Here is a 13,561-nt window from a genome sequence, read left to right on the forward strand (position 1 = left end):
TGGCCAGCCTGGAACTCACTATGTCTGCCAGTTTTCCATCCTCCTTCTACTTTCTAAGTGTTGGGCCTAGAGGCCTGCACCACTACATTTTGAGTCCTTCTCTCCATTTTCCAGCCATAAGGAAATAAAATAATATATTTGGTTGCCGGGGGCGGGGGGGTGGTGGTTACTGCTGTGTCTCAAGGTGGAGAAGCCCAGGGAGTTATTGACTAGAGTTCAAGGCCAGAGATCTCCACGTCTGTTTCCCTATCGGAGGTCTTGGTGACCACATTAAGAAACAGAAATGGACCAGACTGAATAAATAGTATGGGAAGTTATAGGAGAGCATCCCTCCTTTCCCTGAGGCGGGGCCACTCATAGCCGGAGGCTCCGCCTCCCGCCTGGCCGGAGCCGGGTCTGTCTGTGAGGTCGGCGCTAGGACCCCGCGGGCCGGAGCCGCGGCGGGGCCTTGGCGGCCGGAGCAGCGTGGACCCCGGTTCTCGGCTCCCGGCGCCATGTGAGGAGGTTCGGGGGCCGCGGGGGGCCTGGCGCTCCCCGGCGGAGGTGAGCGGGCGCTGTGCGGGCAGCTGTGCGGGGGCTGTGCCTGCGCCGCAGGGATGGAGAGCCTCTGGGGAGGGGGACTCCCGGAGACCCACTTTCCTTGCTAACCGCGCCCCGAGATCTAAAGGCTCCCGGGGTTCGCTGGGCCTCCCGTTTTGGAGACGGGAGACCCTGCTGCGGCCCCGCGCTCCTCTCCTGCGGAGCAGCTGCCGACCCCGAGCTGCAAAAGCCGGAGGGGGCGCGGGGCTGAGCCTCCCACGCGGCACTTGGGGTGCCATGCCACCGGCACCCGGAGAAGCGAAGCCCCAGACCGAGCTCAGGGTGCGGCCCTTACCCGCAGCTCAGCGCTCAACCTCGTACGTCTAGCCTCGCGGCTGAGCACGGGCGCCAGGGATGTCACCTCTCCAGCGGAGTCAGCCGCTCCCCATCAGGCCTGTCCACTCCGCGCCGGGCTAGAGGTCTGGCGCCCGCAGGGACTGGCGGAGGACCCTCCTGGGAGACCCTTTCGGGCTCCGCCCTGTAAACAAGCGTGTCTACAAGGTTCCCTCTGCTTGCTCCGGCGGGCTGCAGGGCGCGTTGCCTCTCTGATCGCTCAGTCTCCTCATCTGTGAAATGGGGAGCAAGAGCACCTACCAGGCCGCGTTGCCAGGATTCTGTAGGCAGGCAATGCTTAGCGTGGCTCCGGGGCATGTTCCATAATATAGGGGTAGTCCCTGGCTTGGGGTCAAGAGGGGGAGGATTGTTTTGGGGACAGGCTTGTGCAGGGGCGGGCATTGAACCCTAAGGCTAAGGGACATCACTTTTAAGCCCTGGGCACCCTTTGTCACATCTGCATGCATCCTTCCAGTCACCCCAGGAGTTACCAGTTCTTATCATTCCCATTTCACAGATGAGGAAACTGAGGCTCAGAGAGGTCACATGGCTTGCTCGAGGCCCCCCAGCCAGTAAGTGTGGACCTGACATTCGCGCTGGCATCTGACATGCTGTCCTGATCATGGCCTTCTCAGAGCAGGACCGTGATGGGGCTGACCAGGGGAACCGTGGTCCTGGCTGAGGGCACTGCTCAGGCAAAGGTGGGAAAGTGGGGCGTGGGCCTGGGACCTGGAGTGCTCCAGGTGTCTGGAGCACGGGGCATGTGCACGACAGGGTAGTAAGATGAGGTCTATGGGGGAGCTGAGGCAGACCCGAGAACGCTTTGAATGCTGGAGGTGGCAGGGTTAAGGGGACGACTCTGAGGTTCTGTATTCTGGACCCCTGTCTAAGGCTTTGAGTCCAAGGACAAGCCGCGCCTCCCTTCCGATGAGCCTCAGTTTCCTGGCCTGCCCTGTGGGGACAGATGGGAGTCTGTGGTCTCCATGACTGAAGGTGCAGGGATGGCCCAAGAGAACCCAGAATCCCGGGGAGGGCAGAGGGGGAGGCCACGGGGCGGGGCCAGGCTTGGCGATGGGAGGGGCCAGACCTGACCAATCCGGAGCAGGGTGAGTGTGTGGCGCTCTGGCCTGAGGTTTCTAGCTATTCCTGGTGTGGGAGTAAACAGCAGCTAGGTCAGGGGGCGGAGATACTGACAGGAACAGAGAGGCTCCCGGGGGAGCGCTCCGAACCGGGGATTCCCTCTGATGGCCCAGGCCCAGTTTTCTTCCGTTTTATACCATCCCTTTCTGCCTGTTGGGCTGTAGCTGTCGGAGGAGGTGGACTACACATCCGAATACTTACAGCCTGCTTACAGGTGGGGAAATGGAAGTGTAGAAGGGCTCTAGACCCAGCGGTGGGGGAGAGGGTTAGGGATAAGGCACGCCGCTGGTCCGCAGCAGGCAGGCTAGGCCAAGGCTGAGATTGGATCCATCCCTCGGCTGAGACACCGCTGTACCTCTGAGAATCATGGCTGTGCCCTTGACCCCAAGATCACACTGGCCAATGACTGAATTCGTTGAGTCATATCGTTCAGAGGTCTGTGAGGTGGCCCCTGGGGAGAGTCGAGGATCTAGGAAACTTGAACCAGCCCCGCTTGAAGTAAGAGTGGGACACAGGACACAGTAGATGCAACTCTGAGCCTGAAAGTTTGGGGCATGTAGGAGAGCTTTTGGGTAGACGTGAGACCTGTGATCCAGCCGCATCTAGGGGAGGGCCTCCGGCCATAACCCTTTCTGGTGGCTTGCAGGTGTGACCCCACAACCTTGCCCCCCGGGCCACCTGCAGGACGCTGGCCCCTACCCCTCAACAGACGCCGGAGAGAGATGAGTAGCAACAAAGTAAGTCCCCTCTATTTTTTACCCCCATCTGAGCTGCTCCAAGTCTTCTGTGGAATGGACTCTGAAAACCCTCCCTGGACTGGCACTGCCACTCCTACCCACACAGGAGGCTTTGGTTCAAACTCTGCTTCAGCCAATGAGCCGCTGATGTGGGAGGCTCTTGCCTCTTTCCAGGCCCAGTGTCCTCTGATGTCCTAGGCTTGACTTATCTGTGGGAAAGCTGACTTATCTTTGTAAAGTTGTCTGTGGATGCTGAGAAGGAAATGGGGTAGGGAGGTGAGCAGGGGCTTTGGGGAAATGGCAGTGTTCAAAGCCAGAGTAGCTGAGTTTCCGGCACGTGTTTGTTCATGTTTTCTGAGTAGTACCTTCTATGTGTTTGACACCTTCCTTGGGCTCCATGGCAGAATGTGAGATTTGAAAGTGGGGCATGTGGTTTGGTAGTCTCAGTCTAGGAGAAAGATAACACAGTCCTTTGACAGGGGTGATTTATTACAGAGACTTGGCAATGGGGCACAGAGCAACAGAGAATGGGACTCTTAATCCCAGCACTCAGGCGGATCTCTGTGAGTTCCAGGGCCAGCCTGGTCTACACAATGAATGCCAGTACAGCCTGACCTAAATAGAGAGACCTGTCTCAAAACAAACAAACAAAAAGAAATGTGTGTGGGGGGGGGGTCTCTGACTTGTCATGGCTAGACTTAGGAAATTTGTTTTTGTTTTCGTTTTTGTTTTTTTTGCATGTGTCAGGGTCTTGAATATTCCAGGTTGGCCTGGCTATGTGGTCTAGGATGACCTAGAACTTCTGATCCTCCTGTTTCCACCTACCAGGTGCTGAGACTTGAGGCCTGTATCACCATCCCCAGTTTATGTCATGCTGGGAATCAAAATCCGGGCTTTGGGCATGCTAGTCAAGTTCTCTGTCAACTGACCTGCACCCCCAGCTGCCAGATGTGGGCTTTCTGAATTTTGGTGATGCAAATAATGCTAAGCATTCAGTGGGACCTACACTTGAAACCTGAGGTTTTGTTGGTTATGCTACCCTGGTGATACTGGGTGGGGCTGAGGCCTACAGCTTCAGGAGACACGCTCTGCTGTGCAGTTGTTGCTGTGCAGTGCTGGCTGCATGGATTAAATGCCTTTTCTCCCTTCTGATATTTCCTACTTGCAGTGGGTTGATCAGGAAGCAACCTGATTGTTAAATCCAGGACTAGGTGTAGGCCCCAGGGGGCTGAGGGCAGGCACAGTTGTAGCCCACTCACCTTCTACCACCTGACCCTGCCAAGGCTTCTGGTTGAGTGCCCTGGAGAAGCTGAACTTTAAATAAGTTGTGGTCCCAGTAGGAACCAAAGGGACTGACTTAGGGGGCCTACCCAGAGTGCCTTCATTCTTACAGTGTCTCTCTAGCGCCCTCTACTGAGAAGTCTTAAAATGCTTTGGCAAGTAGAAATACTGAAAAGAGCCCAAATCCAGTTTCACCAAGTACAAAGATACACATGGAGTGAGAAGCATATTCCTTCATATTTATAAGGCCTTGCTCCCAGGAACTCCTGAGGAGACAGAAATCCAAGGGTGTGAGCTTAGGTTCTTCATATGGGATGGCTTACTAATTGCATATAACCCATACGACACATGTAGTTTATCATTGTTAGATAGCTTATAATGCCTGACCCAATGTGTGCAACAAAAACTGCTGGTATGGTGGTACCTGCTTCTCATCCTAGCACTTAGGAGGTGGGGGCAGGAGGATCAGTAGATCAAAGCCAGCCTTGATTGCATAGTGACTTGGAGGTGGCATGGGATATATGAGACAATTTTTAAAAAAAAGAAAAAAAATTCACAAAATTAGGGACTAATAACAAGACATGAGGCCTATATATGTTCAGAACTGGTACAACTCTTGTAGGCCTGACTACACTGTTGGTTGTGGTTTGTTCAGTCTACAAACCTGAAGGTGTGTGTGTGTGTGTGGCCAGGTGTACTCTGACAACTTATAGAGAGTTACTGTCACTGGAAACTCTGGATCCTTGCGTTTGGATGGCCCTCTCCCCACCTCTGTCTAGGCATCCCCTACAGGGAACCCTGTCACCTACAACCAGTTCAGTCCAGGAACACTTTTTTCCTGTACTCTATAGCCCAGGCTAACATCAAACTTGTAGCAAGCCTCAGCCTGCAAAGCACTGGGAAGCATGCAGCACCATTCTGGGCTCTCTTAAGCTCCTTCTGCAGACCTCACTCAGGAGCTTGGGGAACAAGGCTGACCCAGCCTTAGTATTCAGAGCTACAGGGCTAGTTTGAAGGGATAATAGTTTGCAAGTGACATGACTGGGCTGCATAGTTTAGAGGTAGGGTAATTGTCTCCTATACATGAACCATCAGGCCGGGTGGTGGCACATGCCTTTAATCCCAGAACTCAGGAGGCAGAGGCAGGTGGATCTCTGTGAGTTCAGGGCCAGCCTCAGCCTGATTTACAAAGTGAGTTCCAGGACAGGCAGGGCTGTTACACAGATAAACCATATCTAAACAAAACAACAACTCCAAAAAAAAAAAAAAAAACGTGGTTCTTGGTTCAATCCCTAGGACTGGGCAGGGGTAGGGGAGGGGGGAATACAAAGGAATGCAATAGGTGAAATGCCAGGAGAAAGGAAGTGGAACCGAACTCGCTCACCTGGTTTGTACTGAAGGGCACGGTGGGCTGCGGTCAGGTGGGGTCCCAAGCCTGCTGTGTGCGTGCCTGAACCCTCAATGGGCTCTTCCCTCTCCAGGAGCAGCGGTCAGCAGTGTTTGTGGTCCTCTTTGCTCTCATCACCATCCTCATCCTCTACAGCTCCAACAGTGCCAACGAGGTCTTCCACTATGGCTCCCTGAGGGGCCGCATGCGTCGGCCTGTCAACCTCAAGCAGTGGAGTTTCTCCAATGCCTACTTCCCAATCCTTGGAAACAAGGTAGAGCAGCTTCACTGGGGGTTCCCTGGCTGCTGATATGCCCCACCTCCCATCTCTATCCCTGTGCCTCCTAGAGGAGAGAATGCGTGAGAGTCGTGAGGCAGGGTCACAGCCCTTGGCTTGGAATGGGATCTTGGGCAGGTGCTCGGCAATGGGCCTTCGTTCTCATCAGGGTTTCTCCCTTAGTGTTAGAAAGCCTATTACCTTGGTCCAATGAGATGGCTCAGTAGGTAAGGAGCTTGCTGCTGAACATCTGGAATCCACACAGTGGAAGGAAAAAAACAGACTCCAGCCAGTTGTCCTCTGGCCTCCCCACAAGCGGGAGTGTGTTGTGGAATGTGACCACCACCAACACACATGCACACACACAGGTGTAATTTTTAAAATTAAAAAAAAAAAAAAATCTTCTGTTGTCTCCTGAGTCAGACTTCCAGTTTTCATGGATCTCTGGGAACACACCCCGATAAACTTGGGAGGAGACCCCTGAGGTTGTGGAGAACACAAAAGCAAAAACAATAATGGCTGCCCTTTCGAGTGCCAGCTGCTCAATGCTATTATCTCCCTAGAAATGATGAGGCCGATCAAGGCTGAGAGATGTGAATCACCTGGCTAAAACCAAACAACAAACAACATGGGACAACAAACAACATGGGAGGGCCAGAGATTTGCCCAGCCCCTGCTAAATTGCAGCTAGATAGAAAGGTCAAGTGCCTGGGGTCTACTGTTAAGATTCAGCACTCTACTCTCTGGGCCTGGTTTGTTAGCCAGTCATGTCTTCCCTGGGTACCTCTCTTTGTCTTAGGTATCTATGAAATTGGTATATTCAGGCTGTCTTCCCTTGCTGAATTTTCTTCAGAAAGCCTTTGTGCATCCAGGCTATGGATACACCCTGGAAAGGACCCATAGCAGGGGGTAAGAGGAATGAGAGACCAGTCGGGGAGAAAGAGTGTGGCTCTAAAGACTGTTCTTGTTGTTTCTTTCACTCTGGCTGTCCTGGAACTCACTCTGTAGACCAGACTGTCCTCAAACTCACAGAGATCCACTGACTCTGCCTCCCGAGTGCTTAGATTAAAGCATCTCCTTCCATTATGCTATCTGTCCATGACATTTTCTTTTTTTTTTTTTTTTAAGATTTATTTAATATGTATATAGTGTTCTGTGTGCATATCTGCCTGTACACCAGAAGAGGGCACCAGATCTCATTACAGATGGTTGTGAGCCACCATGTTGTTGCTGGGAATTGAACTCAGGACCTCTGGAAGAGCAGCCAGTGCTCTTAACCACTGAGCCATCTCTCCAGCTCTTCTTATGATATCTTCATGAATGTATAACTGCCTACAGAGACTCTGGCAGACATCTTGAGATAGAGGAACTGGCTGTCCTTTGCTGCTCTGTCCCTGGCTGGTTAGGAATATCCACAAACGTAGAATGAATGTGCTTTCAAGGGTCACTATGGTCCCCGGCTCCTGCAAGCCTGGCAGTGTACAGCTCAGGACCCTGCATAGAGCAACACTGATAATGCCCTCTTCTTACCCATAGACGCTACCCTCCAGGTGCAACCAGTGTGTGATCATCACCAGCTCCAGCCACCTGCTGGGCACCAAACTGGGCCCTGAGATAGAGCGGGCTGAGTGCACCATCCGCATGAACGATGCTCCCACCACTGGCTACTCAGCAGATGTCGGCAACAAAACCACATTCCGCGTAGTGGCCCATTCCAGTGTGTTCCGTGTGCTGCGGAGGCCCCAGGAATTTGTCAACCGGACCCCTGAAACGGTGTTCATCTTCTGGGGCCCCCCAAACAAGATGCAGAAGCCGCAGGGCAGCCTCCTGCGTGTCATCCAGCGGGCGGGCCTCGCGTTCCCTAACATGGAGGCCTATGCCGTCTCTCCCACCCGCATGCAGCAGTTTGACGACCTCTTCCGGGGTGAGACGGGCAAGGACAGGTACCAGCCTCCCACCTGCCCCCTGCAATCATCCCTGGCCTGATACTCAAGCATGCTCTATGTTGAGGGTGTAGTCATTTCTTGCCACCCTCTCTTGGTCAGGTTCCTCCAGCTCTCCTCAGCTGTTAACGTGGGTCATCTTCAAAGTGTTCACCTTCACCTCACCCTCCTGCCCCTGCCCCCTGCTTCTTCCCAGCATGCTCCACTGCAAGGGATAGGGGCTCCCAGAATGCTCTGCACTGTTATCATAGGTGTTCCTAGCATCTTTCTAAGTGGTACTCTCCATAGTGTGGCACCTAGAGTCTAGACTGTTCCCAGCATGCCTTGCTATAAGCACACAGGTGCTCCCAGCATTCTCTGTTCTAAGGAAACATGCTCTTTGACTAATCTCCCTAGAAAACTTAGTCCCGTCTTATATAACTACAATGTGGATCACATGTAACTTAAAATATTATGGTATCTATGTCAAAAAAGCTAACGATAATAACAGTGGGTACATTTAACTCTAATACTATTTAAACTAATACGTTCAACACTCAGCTTCTATACATATGTTGGTAGATTTATACCCGGTTATTATTTTTTTAAAGATTCATGTATCTGAGCCTTTGGCCTGCATGTGTCTGTACACTAGTTGCATACCTAGTGCCTGAGGAGGTCCTAAAAGGGTGTTCTGTCTCCTGGAACTGAAGTTACAGACCGTTGTGAGCTGCCATGTGGGTGCTGGGAATTGCACCCAGGACTTCTGGAAGGGCAGTAAATGCTCTTAATCACTGAGCCATCTCTCCAGCTCTCTTTATATCTAATTACTTTTAAAGATTTGTAGCTGTTAAAGGAGACTCTTGCACAATGGAGACTCCCTTCCAGACCCGGGATTAGACACAAACCACACCCAAACACCTATTCTCACAGAGAGATCTTTTATTAAGCAGGGAAGGAAAGTTAAAGCGGCTGCTTTCTGGCTCAGGCAGAAAAACAGCAGCAAATGCCGTTGCAGGTGTAATTTTAAGAGGAGAGGAAGGGGAGGTCTGTGTTAGAGTGGGCTAGGATGTGGTGGTAAAGGAGATAGGGGATGAGGGAGAAGGGGAAGGGGGCAAGGGAAAGGGGGCAGGGGTGTTTGTCCCAGAGGAACAAAGGACTACCTCTGGATAGAGAGAGACAGACATGGCACAGGGAAATGGCAGTTTATAAAGGTAAAGAAGGAAGCCCCATGTTAGGATGAAGTGTTTAATTTTAATTGGGCATGTTAATTAGGTGAACTAAAGGGGGCTTCAATACTTCCATAGCTGGGCCTTGGTAGTCAGCCTCAAGAAGAGGAGGTGGCCAAATAAGGGTTCAGACCTCGGTGGCTAGCTTTAGGAATCTACTCTTAGGCAGAGGGAATGGGAGAAGGGCAAGGCCAGCTAGAACCACATGCTTGAGTGGGCTAGTGTCCCTTCAGCTATTATAAGTGATAGTTTTCAATTTTTATTTTAGACTCCAAGTTACTCATTGTTAGTATGTGTGTTTGTGTGTGTGCAGGTGTACATACATGTGTGTGCATATGCATACAGAGACCAGAGGTTAAATGTTTTCCTGGCTCAATCTCCACCTTTATTCTGAGCAGTTTGTCACTTGAGCCCAGAGCTCACTGCTCTGGCTAGGCTAGCTAGCCAGTTTGCTCTGAGGGTCCCTTGTGTCCTCCTCCTGAGCACCTGAATTACAGATGGGTCACCATGCCTACCTGTGGTTTATGGGGGTGCTGGGGATATGACACCCTGACGTTTGCACAGTAAGTGCCTTCCCCACGGAGCCACCTCTCTAGCCCTGTAGCTAGTGTGTGTGTTTTAAAGAAATTACTAGTTTTTAATGTATTGTCTGTTAAATTCACTAGTTCTAGGAGACTTTTGTACATTCTTTGGATTATTCACACATTAATAATCATGTTATATGCAGACTATTTTCTTCCTTCCCAATCTGTGCCTCTTTTTTCCCGCTCACCTTGTTGCACTAGCTAGGGTTTTCAACCCAGGCTGTTTTTGCTGTAATTGTTCTTTCTAGGTTTCAGTATCAGGGCTACCCATTGAAGTGCCCCACCTCTGTTTTGTGGGTGAGATTGTGCAGAATGGATATCATTTGGTAAAGTTTGGTGGTGAAACTGTCTGGGCCTGTAGATCCCCTTTCTAGAAGACATTTATTTATTTAGTTTTTAGTCCTAGGGGTGGAACTCAGGGTCCAAAGCATGCTACACACACATTCTGCTACTAAAACTCATCCCCATGCCCCAGAGTTACGGGATACATTTTATTTAATGTTGTAGTTATAGAATGAATGTTCAGACCAGGTGGTGGTGGCACACGCCTTTAATCCTAGCACTTCGGAGGCAGAGGCTGTTGGATCTCTGTGAGTTTGAGGCCAGCCCGGTCTACAGAGTGAGTTCCAGGGCAGGCTTCAAAGCTACAGAGAAACCAAAAAACAAAAAGTTCAGGCAACATCTTTCATCTTGGGGAGTTCAGGGTTTTATGTAAGGTGTCAGATCTGTATCTGTAGTTATTTGTGGGATTTCCCTTAGTATTCGTAAAGAAGTGTGGTCATTTCTCTTATTGCCATCTTTGGCAGCGTGTGTCCTCTTTGTTCTCTTTGTCACACTTGTTACAGGGATGCTTTTCAACGTTCCAGAGAGTCGCTTTCCACCAAGTACATGAAAAATATTTTCAGTTTGAGATGTAATTAGGGCTGGAGAGATGGCTCAGTGGTTAAGAGCAGCTGCACTGTTCCAGAGGTCCTGAGTTTGGTTCCCAGCACCCACGTCAGGACAGACTGCTCACAGGCCCCTGTAACTCCAATTCCAGTTGATCTGACACCCTCTGCTGGTCCCCATGTGCACTGCATTCTTATGGTGTATGCACACAGACATGGGTGGATCTTTTTGAATTTGAGGCCAGTCTGGTCTACATGGCAAATTCAGAACAGCCAGGGCTACATAATGAGAACCCTGCCTCAAAAGAAACAAACAAACAAAACAATGTGTGTGTGTGTGTGTGTGTGTGTGTGTGTGTGTGTGTGTGTGTATAGTCAACATCAAACACTATGAGTGACATATTACACATTCTGCTTTTCATACTACCCAAGGGCTCCAGTGCATATTTGACATAGCATCTCTCAGATACATATCAAGTGCTTACTAAGCCCCATGTAGCTGGTGGCTGCTATAGCCCCAGGGCATGGGCTATTCTTTATGCCCTGCTCTGTGGTCCCCTCAGCATCATCTTCTCTGCTACTCTCCCCGTAGGATTTTGGTCCCAGAGGAGGGACAACTGCTACTAGCATGCCTTATGGTCATGGTTACTCCCGGTCTGCCCTGTCTAATTAGTCTCTTGAGTTCATGACCTATATCCACTGTGCCTGTCCCCTTCCTTCTCCAGCCTGAGTGCTCTCACAGTGGGTGGTACACAAGTGTCTGAGCCTGGACAGACAGTAGGTAGAGCTTCTGGGAATCTCTATGGGGGTTGACCATCTCTCTTTGCCTGTTCACCATCCCTGTCTGCATTGCCCTTCACTGAGCTCCTCTCTGCCCCTAGGGAAAAGTCCCATTCCTGGTTGAGCACAGGCTGGTTTACCATGGTGATTGCGGTGGAGTTGTGTGACCACGTGCACGTGTATGGCATGGTGCCTCCTGACTATTGCAGGTGAGCTCCCCTGGGCACTACCTCCTGAGGACCATGCCCCGTTAGTGGTTACAGCGTGGAGCTGGGAGGTCTGGAGACAGTGCTGAGGGTACCTGAGGGCCTCTTTTGGATAAATTCTTGCTGGTCTGCAGAGATAGCTTCTTGGAGCTACCCCAGGGGCTTCCGCTCCAAGCTGAGTCTTCAGTTTGTTTGTTGGTCCTGACTGTATGAAAGTCCCGTGTTTTATTGAGTGCTGACCATGCACTCATCATTTCTTCACACAATGCCAGGGTATTGTCTTCCCCATTTTACACATGAGTGCAAATGAGGAGAGTGTTTAGTGAGGGGGGCTAAGGTCTCAGAAACTGTAAGGGGTACCAGGCCTCTGAGCCCACAGTTCTTAACTGTTGCCTTGCCCCCAGGTCCCACTACTGCTCTGCTGGGGAAAGAAAAAGAGCTCCATTTTGTTTAAAAGAAGCTTGATGGTTCAACAAGCTTAGTTCACCATGCCCACACTTTATAGATGGGGAAACTGAGGCTTGAGGAAGGGTAGAGATTTACTTTGCTGAGGTGCTAGAGTAGGTGAGGGTGGAGGAATAAAATACCCCTTACAGGTGTCCACCTTGCCCCATGCCCTGACTCCCCTGTCTGCTGTGCCCAGCCAGCGGCCCCGCCTGCAACGCATGCCATACCACTACTATGAGCCCAAGGGGCCGGATGAGTGTGTCACCTACATCCAGAATGAGCACAGCCGTAAGGGCAATCACCACCGCTTCATCACCGAGAAGAGGGTCTTCTCATCCTGGGCCCAGCTCTACGGCATCACCTTCTCCCACCCCTCCTGGACCTAGCCGTGCTGTCTTTGCAACCTTGGAGAGATACCAGGCAAAATGGCTCTGGGCCCAACCATTTGACCATGGCCATCTTCCAGCCAGTTCAGTCTGGCTTGAGTATTTCCCAGCCAATAAAATCAGGGCCTTGATGAGGGTTTTTTTTTCCTCCAGCCAATTAGGGCTGGGGTTATCTCCTGGTCAGTCAGGGATTTGGAATTCTGTATGGTTTAATCGGGTGTCAGGGGGTCTTTCTTGTCTAATCAGGGTCTAAGCATAGTCAATCAGGGTATAGGGGTCTTTCTGAGTCACTCTGAGGCGCAGGTCATATCCTTTTCCATAAGGCCTTGCGCCAGAGCCCCAGGAATGGGCCCCAAATCATTTCCACCTCAGCTGGGACAAAGAGGTCTTGTCCCAAGGATCTGGGGACTTGGTGTTGCCCCATAGTTCCAGAATCAGAGATAGTGTATGTGGTAGGAACTGCCTGGAAGCCAGGCCAGAGTTTGTGGAGTTCTAGAAATGATACAAAGGCCTGGGAGGCGGGAGGCAGGTGTCCAGGTCCTGGTTTCTTCCTGAGTGACCTTGGGCAAGCCCTCTTCTTTCTGGCATGCCATGATGATGTCACATTCCTGAATGCAGACAGAGACCCTCACTCTACATTGTACTTAAGTGTAAATTCCCCCAGCTATCATCCCGCACTGGGGGACTCAGCTCCCTGGGGATGGGGAGCCTGGGGGCCCTTCCCCACCTCCTGGAAACTTTGGGGTATCTGTGCAAATGCCCTGTGGCTAAGGAGCTGTGACAAGTGAGGCGAACATTAACCCTTAACCTGCCTCTAGAAAGGCCAGGCCACTCTTCCTGCCCTGCAGCAGGAGACTGGTCCCCCTGCCCATGGAGCCTTTGGGATAAAGAGTCTCCCAGCCACACCAGGGCAGCCTATTTAGAGATGCTGAGGGCTTTGGGGAGAAGTGTCTTCCCCCATGTTTGGGATGGAAATAGACAGGAGCTGGGTTCCCTGGGTTCTGTTCCCTGCTCGAGCACTTTATTGAATTGGGGCTGGGTGGGGTGTGTTTAAAGCCCGCTCCTGTACAGCTTACAAGGGAAGGGCTTCCAGACGGGGGCTGTGGAGTCTGTGTGTGTGGGGTGCTGGCCAGCTCGAGTCCTTGCACACTGAGATAATTGGAGGGGGGCAGCAACAACCCGATCTGGTTTTGTAATGATTTATACAGAAATAAACACACCTAAGCCCCAGCTCAGTGTTCCGTTTCTTGAGTCTGCATTTTTGCCTGTGTCTTCTCTCCCAGCCTGGAGTATCCTAAGGACCAGTATGTGTTTGAGTTAGGAACCTGCATGAAGGGCGTCAATCCTCTGTTCCGGCTGCCTGGGGAGTCTTGGGTCCAAACCCCA

General features: G+C 51.5%; 1 protein-coding gene across 4 annotated transcripts; it reads left to right on the forward strand.

Annotated features, from left to right (window-relative positions):
* Positions 1-406: 406 nt before the first annotated feature.
* St6galnac6 (ST6 N-acetylgalactosaminide alpha-2,6-sialyltransferase 6) lies at positions 407-13,369 on the forward strand. Of its 4 annotated transcripts, XM_051185203.1 has the most exons (8): positions 448-543; positions 1,430-1,613; positions 2,217-2,266; positions 2,699-2,789; positions 5,552-5,731; positions 7,271-7,677; positions 11,238-11,345; positions 11,986-13,369. In XM_051185203.1, the coding sequence occupies exons 2-8, from the start codon at positions 1,560-1,562 to the stop codon at positions 12,173-12,175; spliced, it is 1,080 nt and encodes a 359-aa protein (XP_051041160.1). In that variant the 5' UTR covers positions 448-543; positions 1,430-1,559; the 3' UTR covers positions 12,176-13,369. The 4 variants fall into 4 exon arrangements, with proteins under 4 accessions (XP_051041161.1, XP_051041160.1, XP_051041163.1 ...); XM_051185204.1 differs by lacking the exon at positions 2,217-2,266 and having other exon boundaries at positions 407-543; positions 1,430-1,484; positions 11,986-13,256; XM_051185206.1 differs by lacking the exons at positions 2,217-2,266; positions 2,699-2,789.
* Positions 13,370-13,561: the final 192 nt, after the last annotated feature.

This window comes from Phodopus roborovskii, unplaced genomic scaffold (genome assembly GCF_943737965.1).
Source record: "Phodopus roborovskii unplaced genomic scaffold, PHOROB, whole genome shotgun sequence".
Classification (NCBI taxonomy): Eukaryota; Metazoa; Chordata; class Mammalia; order Rodentia; family Cricetidae; genus Phodopus; species Phodopus roborovskii.